Source organism: Gouania willdenowi, chromosome 24 (assembly GCF_900634775.1).
Source record: "Gouania willdenowi chromosome 24, fGouWil2.1, whole genome shotgun sequence".
NCBI classification, from domain to species: domain Eukaryota; kingdom Metazoa; phylum Chordata; class Actinopteri; order Blenniiformes; family Gobiesocidae; genus Gouania; species Gouania willdenowi.
The window spans coordinates 16,937,948-16,949,811 of record NC_041066.1 but is presented as its reverse complement, the minus strand read 5'-3'; the positions used below and the strand labels follow the sequence as shown (position 1 = coordinate 16,949,811).

At 35.4% G+C, this 11,864-nt stretch overlaps 2 protein-coding genes across 4 annotated transcripts; one reads left to right on the top strand and one right to left on the bottom strand.

The window, feature by feature from the left end:
- Positions 1-2,068: 2,068 nt before the first annotated feature.
- cenpw (centromere protein W) lies at positions 2,069-6,800 on the bottom strand. Of its 2 annotated transcripts, XM_028440228.1 has the most exons (4): positions 6,735-6,800; positions 4,722-4,926; positions 4,499-4,612; positions 2,069-2,338 (listed from the first exon to the last, which is right to left on the bottom strand). In XM_028440228.1, the coding sequence occupies exons 2-4, from the start codon at positions 4,806-4,808 to the stop codon at positions 2,312-2,314; spliced, it is 228 nt and encodes a 75-aa protein (XP_028296029.1). In that variant the 5' UTR covers positions 4,809-4,926; positions 6,735-6,800; the 3' UTR covers positions 2,069-2,311. The 2 variants fall into 2 exon arrangements, with proteins under 2 accessions (XP_028296029.1, XP_028296030.1); XM_028440229.1 differs by lacking the exon at positions 6,735-6,800 and having other exon boundaries at positions 4,722-4,933.
- Positions 4,360-11,337, top strand: hddc2 (HD domain containing 2). Of its 2 annotated transcripts, none has more exons than XM_028440227.1 (6): positions 4,360-4,701; positions 6,756-6,877; positions 7,835-7,937; positions 8,013-8,081; positions 10,701-10,839; positions 10,902-11,337. In XM_028440227.1, exons 1-6 carry the CDS (start codon positions 4,648-4,650, stop codon positions 11,036-11,038), a joined length of 624 nt encoding a protein of 207 aa, XP_028296028.1. In that variant the 5' UTR covers positions 4,360-4,647; the 3' UTR covers positions 11,039-11,337. The 2 variants fall into 2 exon arrangements, with proteins under 2 accessions (XP_028296028.1, XP_028296027.1); XM_028440226.1 differs by lacking the exon at positions 4,360-4,701 and adding an exon at positions 5,900-6,034.
- Positions 11,338-11,864: the final 527 nt, after the last annotated feature.

Here is an 11,864-nt window from a genome sequence, read left to right as displayed (position 1 = left end):
TTGTCCTCCAGTAGATTTGTTATTGAGTCCCATTATCAATTGTTATGGGAACTCTTGTTCACATCTCCAAAACACCATGGGAACCCACTGGTGCTATCAGAGTTTGATTTTCCCTTTTAGCGCGATTTATTGTAAAGAGTTCAGAAACCTTTAGAAACTACAGGAAGGTTGTGGGTTCCTTAATACAGGGGTTCTCAACCTTGGGGCAGGAACCACATTTGGGGTCGCATGACACTTGGAGGAGGCCACCCAGATGCCTTTGGAAAAATTAAGAATATGTATATATATATTATAACAATTTGAGCCCATTTTTTAAACCATTTTTCTGCAACGACACCAAACTTGCCATATACTCCAACCGACTTTCATCACTTTTTAACATATTGTTTCTCCTTTTAATGCATTTTTGCTACATTACTCCCATTTCTGCCACTTTGCCATCAATTTTGCACATTCTTTACACTTTGGAGACATTTCCACCACTTGTCCCACCTAATGTTGCCCCATTATTGTCACTTTTAACTTCTTTTCGCCATATTTCATGCCTATTTAACCACATTTATGCTTCGTCATGCACATTATTTGCCAGTTTAAACTAATTATTCTTACTTTTCAAATGACATTACCTAAGCCCCCCCTCCCCATTTCTGCCAATATTGGCACTGAACCCTTTTTTTTTTTTAAAACCACTTTTCCTGTCTGTTTTTGGCCATTCTAGTTTAGAACTTTTAACCAATTTCTGTGGTTTTTCCACCACCTTTGACCATTTTGAACCAATTTTATTTCTATAATAATTAACTTCCTGGATAACAGTTATTATCAGAGATTCATAAAACACTGGACCATCATTTTGCTGACTTTTAAAATAAATTAAAAATCTCAATGCGTATCTCCTGGTTAAAATAATCAGGATTAAAGTGTCAGATCAGCAGGTTTGCAGCATCAGACTTTATACAGTGGATCATTTATCCAAGAAATACAGCAGTAGAAACTGGTGACGAACTGGTTCATATCGACTGCTCCAGACAGTCCATGATCTCAGGATGATAAATCACAGGCAAAGCATAACACCACATTTAGTAAAGGATTAATTATGATTCCTCCTGTAAGTAAGCAAACCTTTAAAATAGAAAATAGGAACGTCTCTGCAAAACTTTCCATCACTGCGTGCAATAACCTATAAAACACTGGTACATAAAATACCAGCGGGGTGTAAAGACGTTTATTTATCACTTAGTGACAGAAGAACTGTCAATGTGGGCTTGGCAGTCAAACACAGAAATTGGAGTAAAATTGATTTGCTTTGGTGTTTGAGAACATACACAGATGTGTTATTGGATCAAAGCGAATCCTGCCATAAAAATATTTGAAATATCAAGAGGATGGGCCGAGGGAGACTCCTCACAGAGAGGTGTGGAGGGTTCAAGAGGTTGGAATGGTAGGACTCCACAAACCCAGAAACACCCGCTCCAGTCCAACTGGGAATGAAAACAGGACGAGGCCGCACTCACTTGGGTGCCGGATCACATTCTTGGAGAAAATAACCTAGTGACGGGTTTAGGAATGTCTGAGAGAGAGAGTGATGATGGGACAATGAACCAAATGAAAGATAGAAAACAGTAACTGGTCCAAACCCATTCCCACATGCTCATTTCACATGTTTACATCAGATTTAAAAGCTATTTATTCATCTCAAAGCGACAGCAGTTCTTTAACTTGGATGAGTGTTTAAATAGGTCACCAAAGAGCGAGTCCCCGCCTGCTGTCTGGGCTCAGCAGACAAAACATGCTTCTCAATAAGCGTTTCGACGACTCTGCAGCACCGTCGAACTGTTTTACGACTTAACGCCGACCCTTTTTTCCTCTGACTCACGATTTGGAGAGGAAAACCACTGGCTGTAGAACCCTGCAGTGATAAACGATGGTCAGGATATGATCTCAGAACGCAGATAATCTATGGAGCGTGAAGAAGGGAGGAATTCAAAGGGGCTGTGAAGCATGCAGCTTAAAAGGCGGACCATGACGGATGAGAGGAGGGATGTGAAAGCAGAACTCTGACTCGAGAAGCTTGTTTTTGGACAATCTTTTATTATCATTTGAATGTTCTGCCATCACTGGTGTTTAAAACGTACTGCAGGCTAACCTCAAACTGACAATTTTATTGGTTTAAAATAATTTAAATTACGTAATTAAATGTAAATTAAAATGCAAAAAAAAGTCAATTCTAAAAGGATGCATAAAATGAAGTGTTTCCCTTTACAAGGGAAAAAAACAACATCCAACACACGAATTAAATATGATCTTGAAAACTTCATCCTCTGGCTTTTTTCAGCAATTTCTGTAACAAAAAAAAACAAATAAAACAAACGTGTTGGTGCATTTTTAGGTAAACTCAACTTTTGAAGTAAAATTGAATCCAGAGTGTAAAAAAATAACACAAGTCAAAGATTTTCTGGTTCTGAGAAGTTAAAACAATATAAAATAAACACGCAATTATTTTCTAGTCTAATGCATCTAATAAATGTTTTGTATATTTCATAGAATAAAACAATCCTAACGTGAGTGAGTATAACCTGAATTATTATAATTTTTAGTCCTTGAACTATTACAAAGATTGCCATTGAGTTAACCAAATACAGTTTCCATCTATTTAGTGATTGCAACTTGCAAAAATGGAAAGCTTTGGCCAGGCTTATAATGATTAAAGCTAGGTTAAGAAATTAAAAAATCAATTTAAATTGATTTTACAATGACAACCTGACATCAATTGATAAAATCAATCATTTATTAAGTCTTTTCTACTGTGTTTAATGCAGTGCTGTGGGCTCAATTCTTTCTATTTTGCATACTACACAAAGTAAGATTCATTTCTACTAGGGGTGTCCCGATCCGATATTGGCATTGGTTCAATATCTGCCAGAAAACGAATATCGAATTTTATCGGACTGCATCTGAAATCTCTGATATATAATATATTTATTCAAATGTAGAATACTGTCGATATTATGTTGAAGGTTAAAATGTATGTAACCAATTCAGTTTTTCCTCATACCTACTGTTGCTGACTATTGTTCTGAGTAACATCACTTGTTCAAGCCTTTTCTAACATTCCACACTACAAAATAAGTAATAAAAGTATGCAGGCTTTGTGCCAATATCATATCGGATCGATATCGGCCAATACTTAATGCTGCAATATCGGTATCATATCGGAAGTGAAAAAGTTGTATCGGGACATCCCTAATTTATACTATTTATCTAAAGCATTAGTTATTTGAGAATATCTCTTCCATATTCAAGTAAAATTGGTGCCGTGACTGAAATATCCTCAACTGAAACGAAAAATAAAACTCAATCGTGAATCGATTTGGGAAATCTCAATTGATAGACAGCTTTTCAAATTACTACACCATTTTATAGATATTTAACCTATTTGAAATACAGTGATGGGTGATCTTTGTGAATAAAGACAAATATCCAAGGCTTCAATGCATGTCTACAAAAAGTCCAGCATGTAACTAAACGATCAGAAACACTGAGCTTCTTAAAAGTGCATTGATGTTGAATCACTGCTTGAAATGGGACTAAAACAGAGATTCTCTTCAAGTCACCAATTGGTAAAATAGTTCATAAATTCTCTTTCATTACATACATTTTAAAAAAAACAAAACAAAATGTAAACATTTTACAATCACATGACTTTCTCTTATTTTTTAACCACAACTTACAAACAGACTTATCAACACAGGAAGTTGTGGCCATAACAAGGTTGGGGTCAATTACAATTGTAGTCGAGTAACTTGGTAATTCTTTACAATTATGATGCAATTACAATTGAAAAAAAAAAAACTCTTTAGCTGTAGTCATAATTGAATTGTGAATTAGTTCAGATAATGAACTGTAATCTGCATGGACATTCTATAAAAACTGTCAATTACAATTTAATTAAATGCAAAACTGGGGGACCAAGTTACAGTTTTACGGTTTACGCATATGTAATTATTAAAATGTTTCATATCAAGTTTATCCTGTCAGTTCTCTTGAGGATAATTTTACCATCAAATAAATCAAGATCATCATTGATTAAGAAGCCTAACAAGGTAACCAAGAGATGAAAAACTAATTAGAAGAAAGATAATATTTTTGATCCATTATTAGCATAAAATATGCTTAATACATATACTAAGAATTTTTTTTTTTTTTTTTTGGTATTTCCTGGGTTAGGGTTAAAATAAAAGGGTTAGGGCTAATTAGGGCTATTAAAGAGTTAACTAAAAATAAATATCAGCTAAAATAAAACTGACGGAACTTTGCCACGTGGTGCACCTATCACGTGACCTAAACTGTCCAATGAGGAGCGCTGTGTACAAATAGAGTGCGAATCTATTGAGTGTCTGTATATAAATGTAAACTGTGTCTGTATATAAATGTAAATTCAACAGTGTGTAAACAGTAGTGAGGAATCGAGTCTTAATGATAAGGCATTATTTGCGCTAACCTTCGACACGTCTCGGATGTGGTTGGATCTGATGGTTGCAGATTTGTCTTCAAACGCTCTGGTTTTCGCTTCTTCAGCCAAACTGTTCAGGAACAGCAGCGTCACCAGTTCCAGCTGGAAGTAAAGCAACGCTAACCCTCAGTGTTGAAATGACTGCTGCAGTTAGCCGCTATGCTAACGTTCACAATGACAACAGCCTGAGTGTGAGTGTCGTCTGATTTACCATCGCCTCTGAAGTCGGCCTGATGTTTATGTGACCCTTCGCTCTGGCTCTGATGGTTTTCTTCAAACCAGGCACTTTGTTCAACATGGTGATTAGATTAATCAGAGAAATTTTAAGGCAGCTGTTCTTGTTTTTAATCTCGCGCCGCTCGGAGTTTTTCTTCTTCGTTGGTTCACTTTTCTGTTGTCGGTGACGAGGCTGCCACCTAAAGGTTAATGATAATATTAACCTGAGTCATTTATTTATTTATTAAATAAACCACACAAACATTATATATCATATTTCTTTTTACAGTATACAGTGTATGTATTGTTTGTGTGGTGGTTTTTGATATGTTATATGACAATTTGGAGAAAAAACGTTTGGAGTTGGAATTTAGTCGAATAATTATCTTATTATATTTATAACTTATTATAAATGTGGGGCTGGGATTAAGGCTTCAACACCTGTAATAATAATAATAATATTTTCGCCTGATTTCTTTTTTAGTTGTTGCTTATTTGGTCTATAAAATTGTCAGTAAATGTCCTATGTGGAAGTGCTTATACCCTTTTTTCCATAACACTTTATTCTTTTATCTTATTGTATTTGTTCTATTGTAATGTGTGCACTTGTATTTAATCCTTATTTAATGAACAGTCTTTAACTGAATTACGTGTGTTTTCTTTTTTCTTTTTCTTTCTTTGTTTAATGTTTATTATTTTCGTTTGTAATATTTCTCGAGTGTCTGTGACAAAAGTAATTTCCCCCCTGCGATAAATAAGGTACTTTTAATTCTGATTCCAATATTTGACATTTATGTATTTATTTATTACGTGTTCTACCAGAGTAATATCAGTTAAAAATGAAGAAAAAACACAAAAACGTGAAAAAGACATTTCCATGTTTGTAAATGTGCAAAAACAGGCCATTTTATGACAACTATTACAGGCGTTTTTTTGCTGTAATGGCTCTGTTTTGAAGAATAAAACTACAACAGAACTTATGGAAGCCCATTTCTGCCAGTGGAAAAAAACAAATATCCCCATGGTAAATTATTAGTTATAGTATTAAATGTCATATTTATGAGGCGAAATAATAGTTAAACAAGATGCTAAATAGGCATGTACTTTAATTAAAAAAAAAAAAAAAAAAAAAAAAGTGCCGACTCTCAATCGATACTGTCTATCGCCCCTAGCGATGACTCTGGGTAACAACAACAACAACAGACTGAAGTACTTCCGGGGTCAAAGGTAATAATGGCGTCCACCACAGAAGAAAAAACCGGCATGAAAAACATGCTGCAGTTTATGAAGCTTGTGGGACAACTAAAGGTAAAACTCAAGCTTATAATATATTGTCACCAAAATAAGGATATTTAATCGGTGATGGTGCAACAAAGGTTGTCTGTTTGATATTTTGTTGTAATGCAACCATTCCTCCTTGTGTGTGTCTGCGTGAACACATCAATAAAACTGACCAAATTAGTTTTGTTTGAAGCAAAGTTTTAAAGCGCAACACTGGCACGAATAAGCAAAGAAACACAAGGCAAAGTCTAAATAAATACACAGATGCTTTAAGCTTTACTGTGAAAGGGTTTTGAAGAGGCTTAAATAAATAAATAAAATTACTGAATAATAGTGGAATTAGCTTTTTTAAATTTATTTTTCTGCTATTGAATTCTCTTGACCTCATTTAAATAGCAGGAGTTGTTGCTGATATTATTAACTTTAAGATTCCTCCTAATGGTCATATCATGACAGCACATCAGAATCAGAATTCCTTTATTAATCTCAGGGGGAAATTGCTTTCGTTACAGCCACTTAGGAAAAAAAAAAAATCACAAATAAAACGTTTAACAAAGACGAAAGAAAGAATAAACGTTAAATAAGTGTATAATTAAGTAAAATACTGTTAAAAATAAGGATCAGATACACACACGTTACAGGAGTAAAAAATAAAGTAAGATTATTAATATGATACAGATATTTACAACAATCAAGCTGTGAGAATGTGTAAATCCAAGCTACTCACTGAGGTTAATGTGATCCACAGAGAGTGCCACGAACCGGCTGGGTGTACAGGAACGTGAAGAATCCTGAGAGTGTGTCGGATCACATGTACCGCATGGCCATCATGTGTCTGACCATAACTGACCCCGGGGTGGACAAGGACAGGTGGCTCCTCACATCAGCACATGCACTTAGAATAGAAATCAAACACCCTTCACATATTATTTGCACAAACACATTCATTTAGATGGCTCGGCAGTGTGTTCGAGTCCCAGTTGGGTTGTTCATTCCTGGTCCTGGAGATCTCCTGCTCTGCATGCTATTGACGTATCGCTGTTTTAACACATGTGAATCTAATAAATGAGATGGTCTCATAATAATCCACTAATCACAAACTGGTGTTTTAAAGCAAAGATACATTGAAAACAAGTGGGACAGTTATAAATGTATTTATTATTCCCTTTATTTGATATGGACATCACAATTACATTAGCTACTGAGATGTACTGTTTTGAGTTTGTTAGCACATGTGCTAATTTACAACATCTGTCCACAGGAGGCTTTTAAAAAGGTTAAAACTAAGTAATAATAAGAAAGGAAGGAGGAAATATGCACTGCACAAAACATTACAAAATAAAAGCAATATTCAAGGTTAAGTACAGTAATTAGTCATAGGGCAGAGGCAACACGGGCAAGCGAGAAACGAGATAAAACTATTAATGTGAACATGACTGCAAACGATGCACAATGAATATACATATTTTTTTATTTTTTTATGCAAAAAATGAATGAATGAATACCAGGATCTTATTAGTTAGTAAATAGTAGAAAAAATGAGCAGTTGGAAGTAAAATGACTGTTGTTGCTATGCTACAGAAACAAATCTTCAAAATAAAAGTATAGGATAATATTCTTAACTTTTCACACAAGCAGATTCCCTGAAAAAAGGTTTGCTATCCACTTTTAGGGACTTATGCATTATTTCTTCTTGCTGTAAGGGAGTTGACAGACTTTATTAATATAGCACTTGGCCTGGCAGGATACGTAGGTAGAAAATGTTAAGTAACCAATTTGCTGTTGAGTGAAATGCAAATGAATGTAATGTCTTTTTTTTTTTTCCAGATGTATAAGAATAGCTCTCGTCCATGACATGGCAGAGTGCATTGTGGGAGACATCACCCCATCAGACAACATCAGTAAAGAAGAGAAGCACAGGAGGGAAGAGGCATGTGATTTTATACTGTAAAGTGTTGACTGTAAACATAAACTAACTCAGCTTTGTTGTGACCTTTTCACTCAGGAAGCAATGAGACATCTGACAGAACTTCTGCCACAGGGACTCAAACAGGACATCTACAGCCTGTGGGAGGTTTGGAAAATACCATGTGAAAATAATGTCATGTGTTGTGTAGACAGAGGTGTCAAACATAGGGTTTAGGGGCCAAAAGCAGCCTATATGAGGCACCGTTATCAATTGAACTATAATCTGTGCACTGGGAATCGCCCTGTTTTAGTAAGAACAAGATCACTCAGAGCTCAAACCTCCACCAAGTGCTAAATATCATCTAATCTGGATCAGTAATTCTGATTATGGTACGATAATTATTCACATTTTAAAGGCTTGGAAGAAATTTCAAACTGCATAAAGAGAGATACAGTAGGTCTAGTAAAATGAAAAATTTCAAGGAACTGCGCAATCATGATTCCATCCAGTTGAAACTCTGTGGGGTAATTGAGGAATCAACCTAATATATCTGAGTCACAGTTTATAAAGATCAGTTCATTACAGATATTAATTTAAAAAAAAAAAATCATCCAATTAGAGAATGGGGTTTTCCCCCAATTTTTGAAACTGATCCAAGATCAGTTTATTGATCAAGTTCCCCCTCTATTCAATATATTCTTCTTCTATGACCTAGATCAGTGGTTCCCAAACTGGGGTACAGGAGCACATTGCAGGGGGCATTCAGAAAGGTTTAACAATCAATTTAAAAATTATCACGAAATGTTCCTAGTTCCTTTTTAGTTTTTTTTTCTTTTTTTTGGACAAATCCATCACAAACCAACAGTACTGTTGCTCAATAAAATACCATATTTTCTTGTAATTTATTGAAACAGGATTATTTTATGCTGTGGAGGCCAATTTTATTTTTTTTTAATCACACTTCTGACAATAATTAGCTACATTTTACAAAGGAGACTGTATTAACTTACTATTGAAGCAATCACATAAAAGTTGCATTTTTTCAATATTTTTAAAAATATTGAATTTATAGATTAAGCTTTAGGAAACAATGCATATGAATAAATTATTGAGAGGGTACTTGGGATGTGAAAAGGGTATGATTTAACTAAACTGTAAGAGGGGGTACACGGGACAATATAATATTGGGAACTACTGACCTAGATTATATCTTTAGTTGAAATTTTATCAAAATGCGTGAAGTACTTTTGATGTAAACTTGCCAACAGACAGACAAACAAACACCAGTGAAAACATGTCCTCACCTACCATAACAGACATGCAAAGCACAAAAGTGAACAGCAGGTGGCAGCAAAACACCATTAACAAACAAAGCCACATACATTTACAAGGCTGAAGGATGAAGTAAACCTGTTTCAATAATGTGATGAGTCAGTTCAAATTTTCTACACAGATAAATATTTTAATCAAAGTAGATGATCTGGATCAGTGGTCACCAACCTTTCTGAAACTGTTAGCCACCTCAAAGTTACTGAATAATCCAAAGGACTACCGATTTGATATACACTTCTTACATATAAAATTAGGAAGGTTTCACTTTAATTAAAGGGTAAGATAATAAGGAAAACTAGCAGTAACTTAAAAAGGGAATTTTTCAATATGCAACGCTTTTTTTCTTAGTTTATGCAATTGTTTCATTTTCAATACATTTCATAGGAAATCTTTGTGTTTCTATTAAAGGTGCAGTCCTTGACTCTCAGATCCCTCTCCCCCTCCCTCCCCGCTGCTCTTCTTGCCCTGCCTCCAAACTTTCCAAAGTCCCTCCCTCAGAGGAGCTAACAAGCTAACGTTAGCCAGACAGCAACATCACAGTAATATAACATGCTCTGTTAAAAGCATATTACTGCAGCGCTTCTCTCTATGTGCACACATCTCAGCAGCAGCAGCAACACAGTGTCACTTACAGCAGCCCACACAAAGGCTGCTGTGCACACACAAACAACACATGCACCACAGAGTTCTAGTGTAACAATTACAAATCAAACCTAAATGTAAATTAAGCAGCAGTAATTACCTGTCAAGCTGAAAAGTCACCAATTCCATCTTCTACTCCTCCAGACCATACACTGTAAAAAAGACGGCGCTCTAGCTCCGGGAAAGGGGCGGGGCCTGTGAGCAACAGCTGTCAGACAGCCCATCAAACACAATCCTGGCTCTGATTGGTTCTTTTTGCTCGGTCGCGGTACATTCTGGCAATCTGCCAAAGGCTGTAGGCGCAGCAGGGGGCGGGACTCAATGGGCCTGTTTTTTTCACACAAACTACTAGTTTGATGTAAAGCTGTCCTCATATAGTGACAGATTTAGCAAATATGACAAAAAGTCACTTTTATAGGAATTGCAGACTGCACCTTTAACTAGCCACTAACAAACACGTTTTTAACTAATTGTAAAACATGTAGAATGTGTACAATTTAACAATTTTGTACTATTTTTGAAACATTCACTTTGAATTTCTAAAAAACGTAATGCATGTGTACATATTCTTAATAAATGTCATATGTTAATAGAACTTTTTTAGAGCAGACATCCCTTTTTTGAACTAAGACAAAGTGGAAAAGCTGAACTTGTGATAATTTACTGATTATTATGCCATGATTTCATTGGTCCAGCCCACCCAAAGTCTAATTAATGCATTTGTGGCAGCTGCACTAAATACGTTTGATACTCCTGGTCCAGACTTTGGCATGTCAGTGATGAACTATTTATCTTTTGCATGATGTGTAGGAATATGAGAATCAGAGCAGCGCTGAGGCCAGGCTGGTGAAGCAGTTTGACAGTTTGGAGATGATCCTGCAAGCTCATGAGTACGAGGAGCTAGAGGAGACGCCAGGACGACTGCAGGAGTTCTTTGACTCCACCAACGGTACGTCTGCATTAGTCGCTAGCATCTTCAATCGTTCTGAGAACATTGTTTCATTTCCTCAGGTCGTTTTCACCATCCTGATGTGCTCCAGTTTGTCAGCTCTTTGAATGAAGAAAGAGGAAATTCCATGAACAAAGCTGATGATGCAAAGAAACTTGTGGATACGTCAGAGTCAAAGACGATGTCACACTCCTCGTGACATATGACAACTGGGAAATGTTTGGAAAGTTGTGCATCTTTTATTGTTCAGAAAACTAAACCGTTCATTTTTTTTTTCTATTTCTTACCAGCAGGTCATTTATTTTATGAAAAAAACAACAGTTTTTATCCATTTTGTTTTGACACTCTTTATTAATCGTGTGTCAGTCATAAAAACAGTTCCATAAAGTTAATAAATATTTGGTTTCCAATCTCGCCGTTGGGTTTATACTGTATGTTGTAAAACATTTAAAGACAAACGCAGAAAATTCAAATAAACACAAACTTGTTCTCCAATGACATGTAGTAACCAGTGTTTTCTTACTTAGTGAAGAACGAAGTACGTCAAAAACAGATTCAAGTTCTTACTGTAACAATATGAAATAGTGACACAGCAGGTCTGATAGTACAAAATAAACTGTTGATAAAGGTTAGTGTTGCTAAATAAAGAGGTTAAATGAAGTCTGGAATTTAACAGTGATGTTATGAACTCTTTCAGCACATATTACATGATGTGGAACCTTCAGAGCCAAAGTAAAATCCATTATATAAAGGTACAAAAATACACAATCATCACAGCATCATTTTACATATACGGTACTATTCAGTGTTTAAATGTAACAAAGTTACCATTTCTACCTCCTGGTTATTTAAAAAAATGGCGTGGTTAGAATAGCTGTAATGTTTACAGAATAATTAGGACAGGGTGGGGGTCAATTGTAATTGTGTAATTAATAATTATGAAGTAATTGTAATTTTAAAAATCTGTTGCGGTCATAATTTAATTATATTGTGTCTGAGTTTAGACAATTGACTTTGTATAGCCA

Excerpts from the sequence above, each read along its gene's own strand:
- cenpw (XM_028440228.1), bottom strand. The coding sequence starts at position 4,808 with ATGTTGAACAAAGTGCCTGGTTTGAAGAAAACCATCAGAGCCAGAGCG. Across the intron at positions 4,613-4,721 it reads GGCCGACTTCAGAGGCGATG|CTGGAACTGGTGACGCTGCT; the intron begins GTAAATCAGACG and ends CTTTACTTCCAG. Across the intron at positions 2,339-4,498 it reads ACATCCGAGACGTGTCGAAG|AAATTGCTGAAAAAAGCCAG; the intron begins GTTAGCGCAAAT and ends TTTTTGTTACAG.
- hddc2 (XM_028440226.1), top strand. The coding sequence starts at position 5,960 with ATGGCGTCCACCACAGAAGAAAAAACCGGCATGAAAAACATGCTGCAG. Across the intron at positions 6,878-7,834 it reads CCCGGGGTGGACAAGGACAG|ATGTATAAGAATAGCTCTCG; the intron begins GTGGCTCCTCAC and ends TTTTTTTTCCAG. Across the intron at positions 10,840-10,901 it reads GTTCTTTGACTCCACCAACG|GTCGTTTTCACCATCCTGAT; the intron begins GTACGTCTGCAT and ends TCATTTCCTCAG.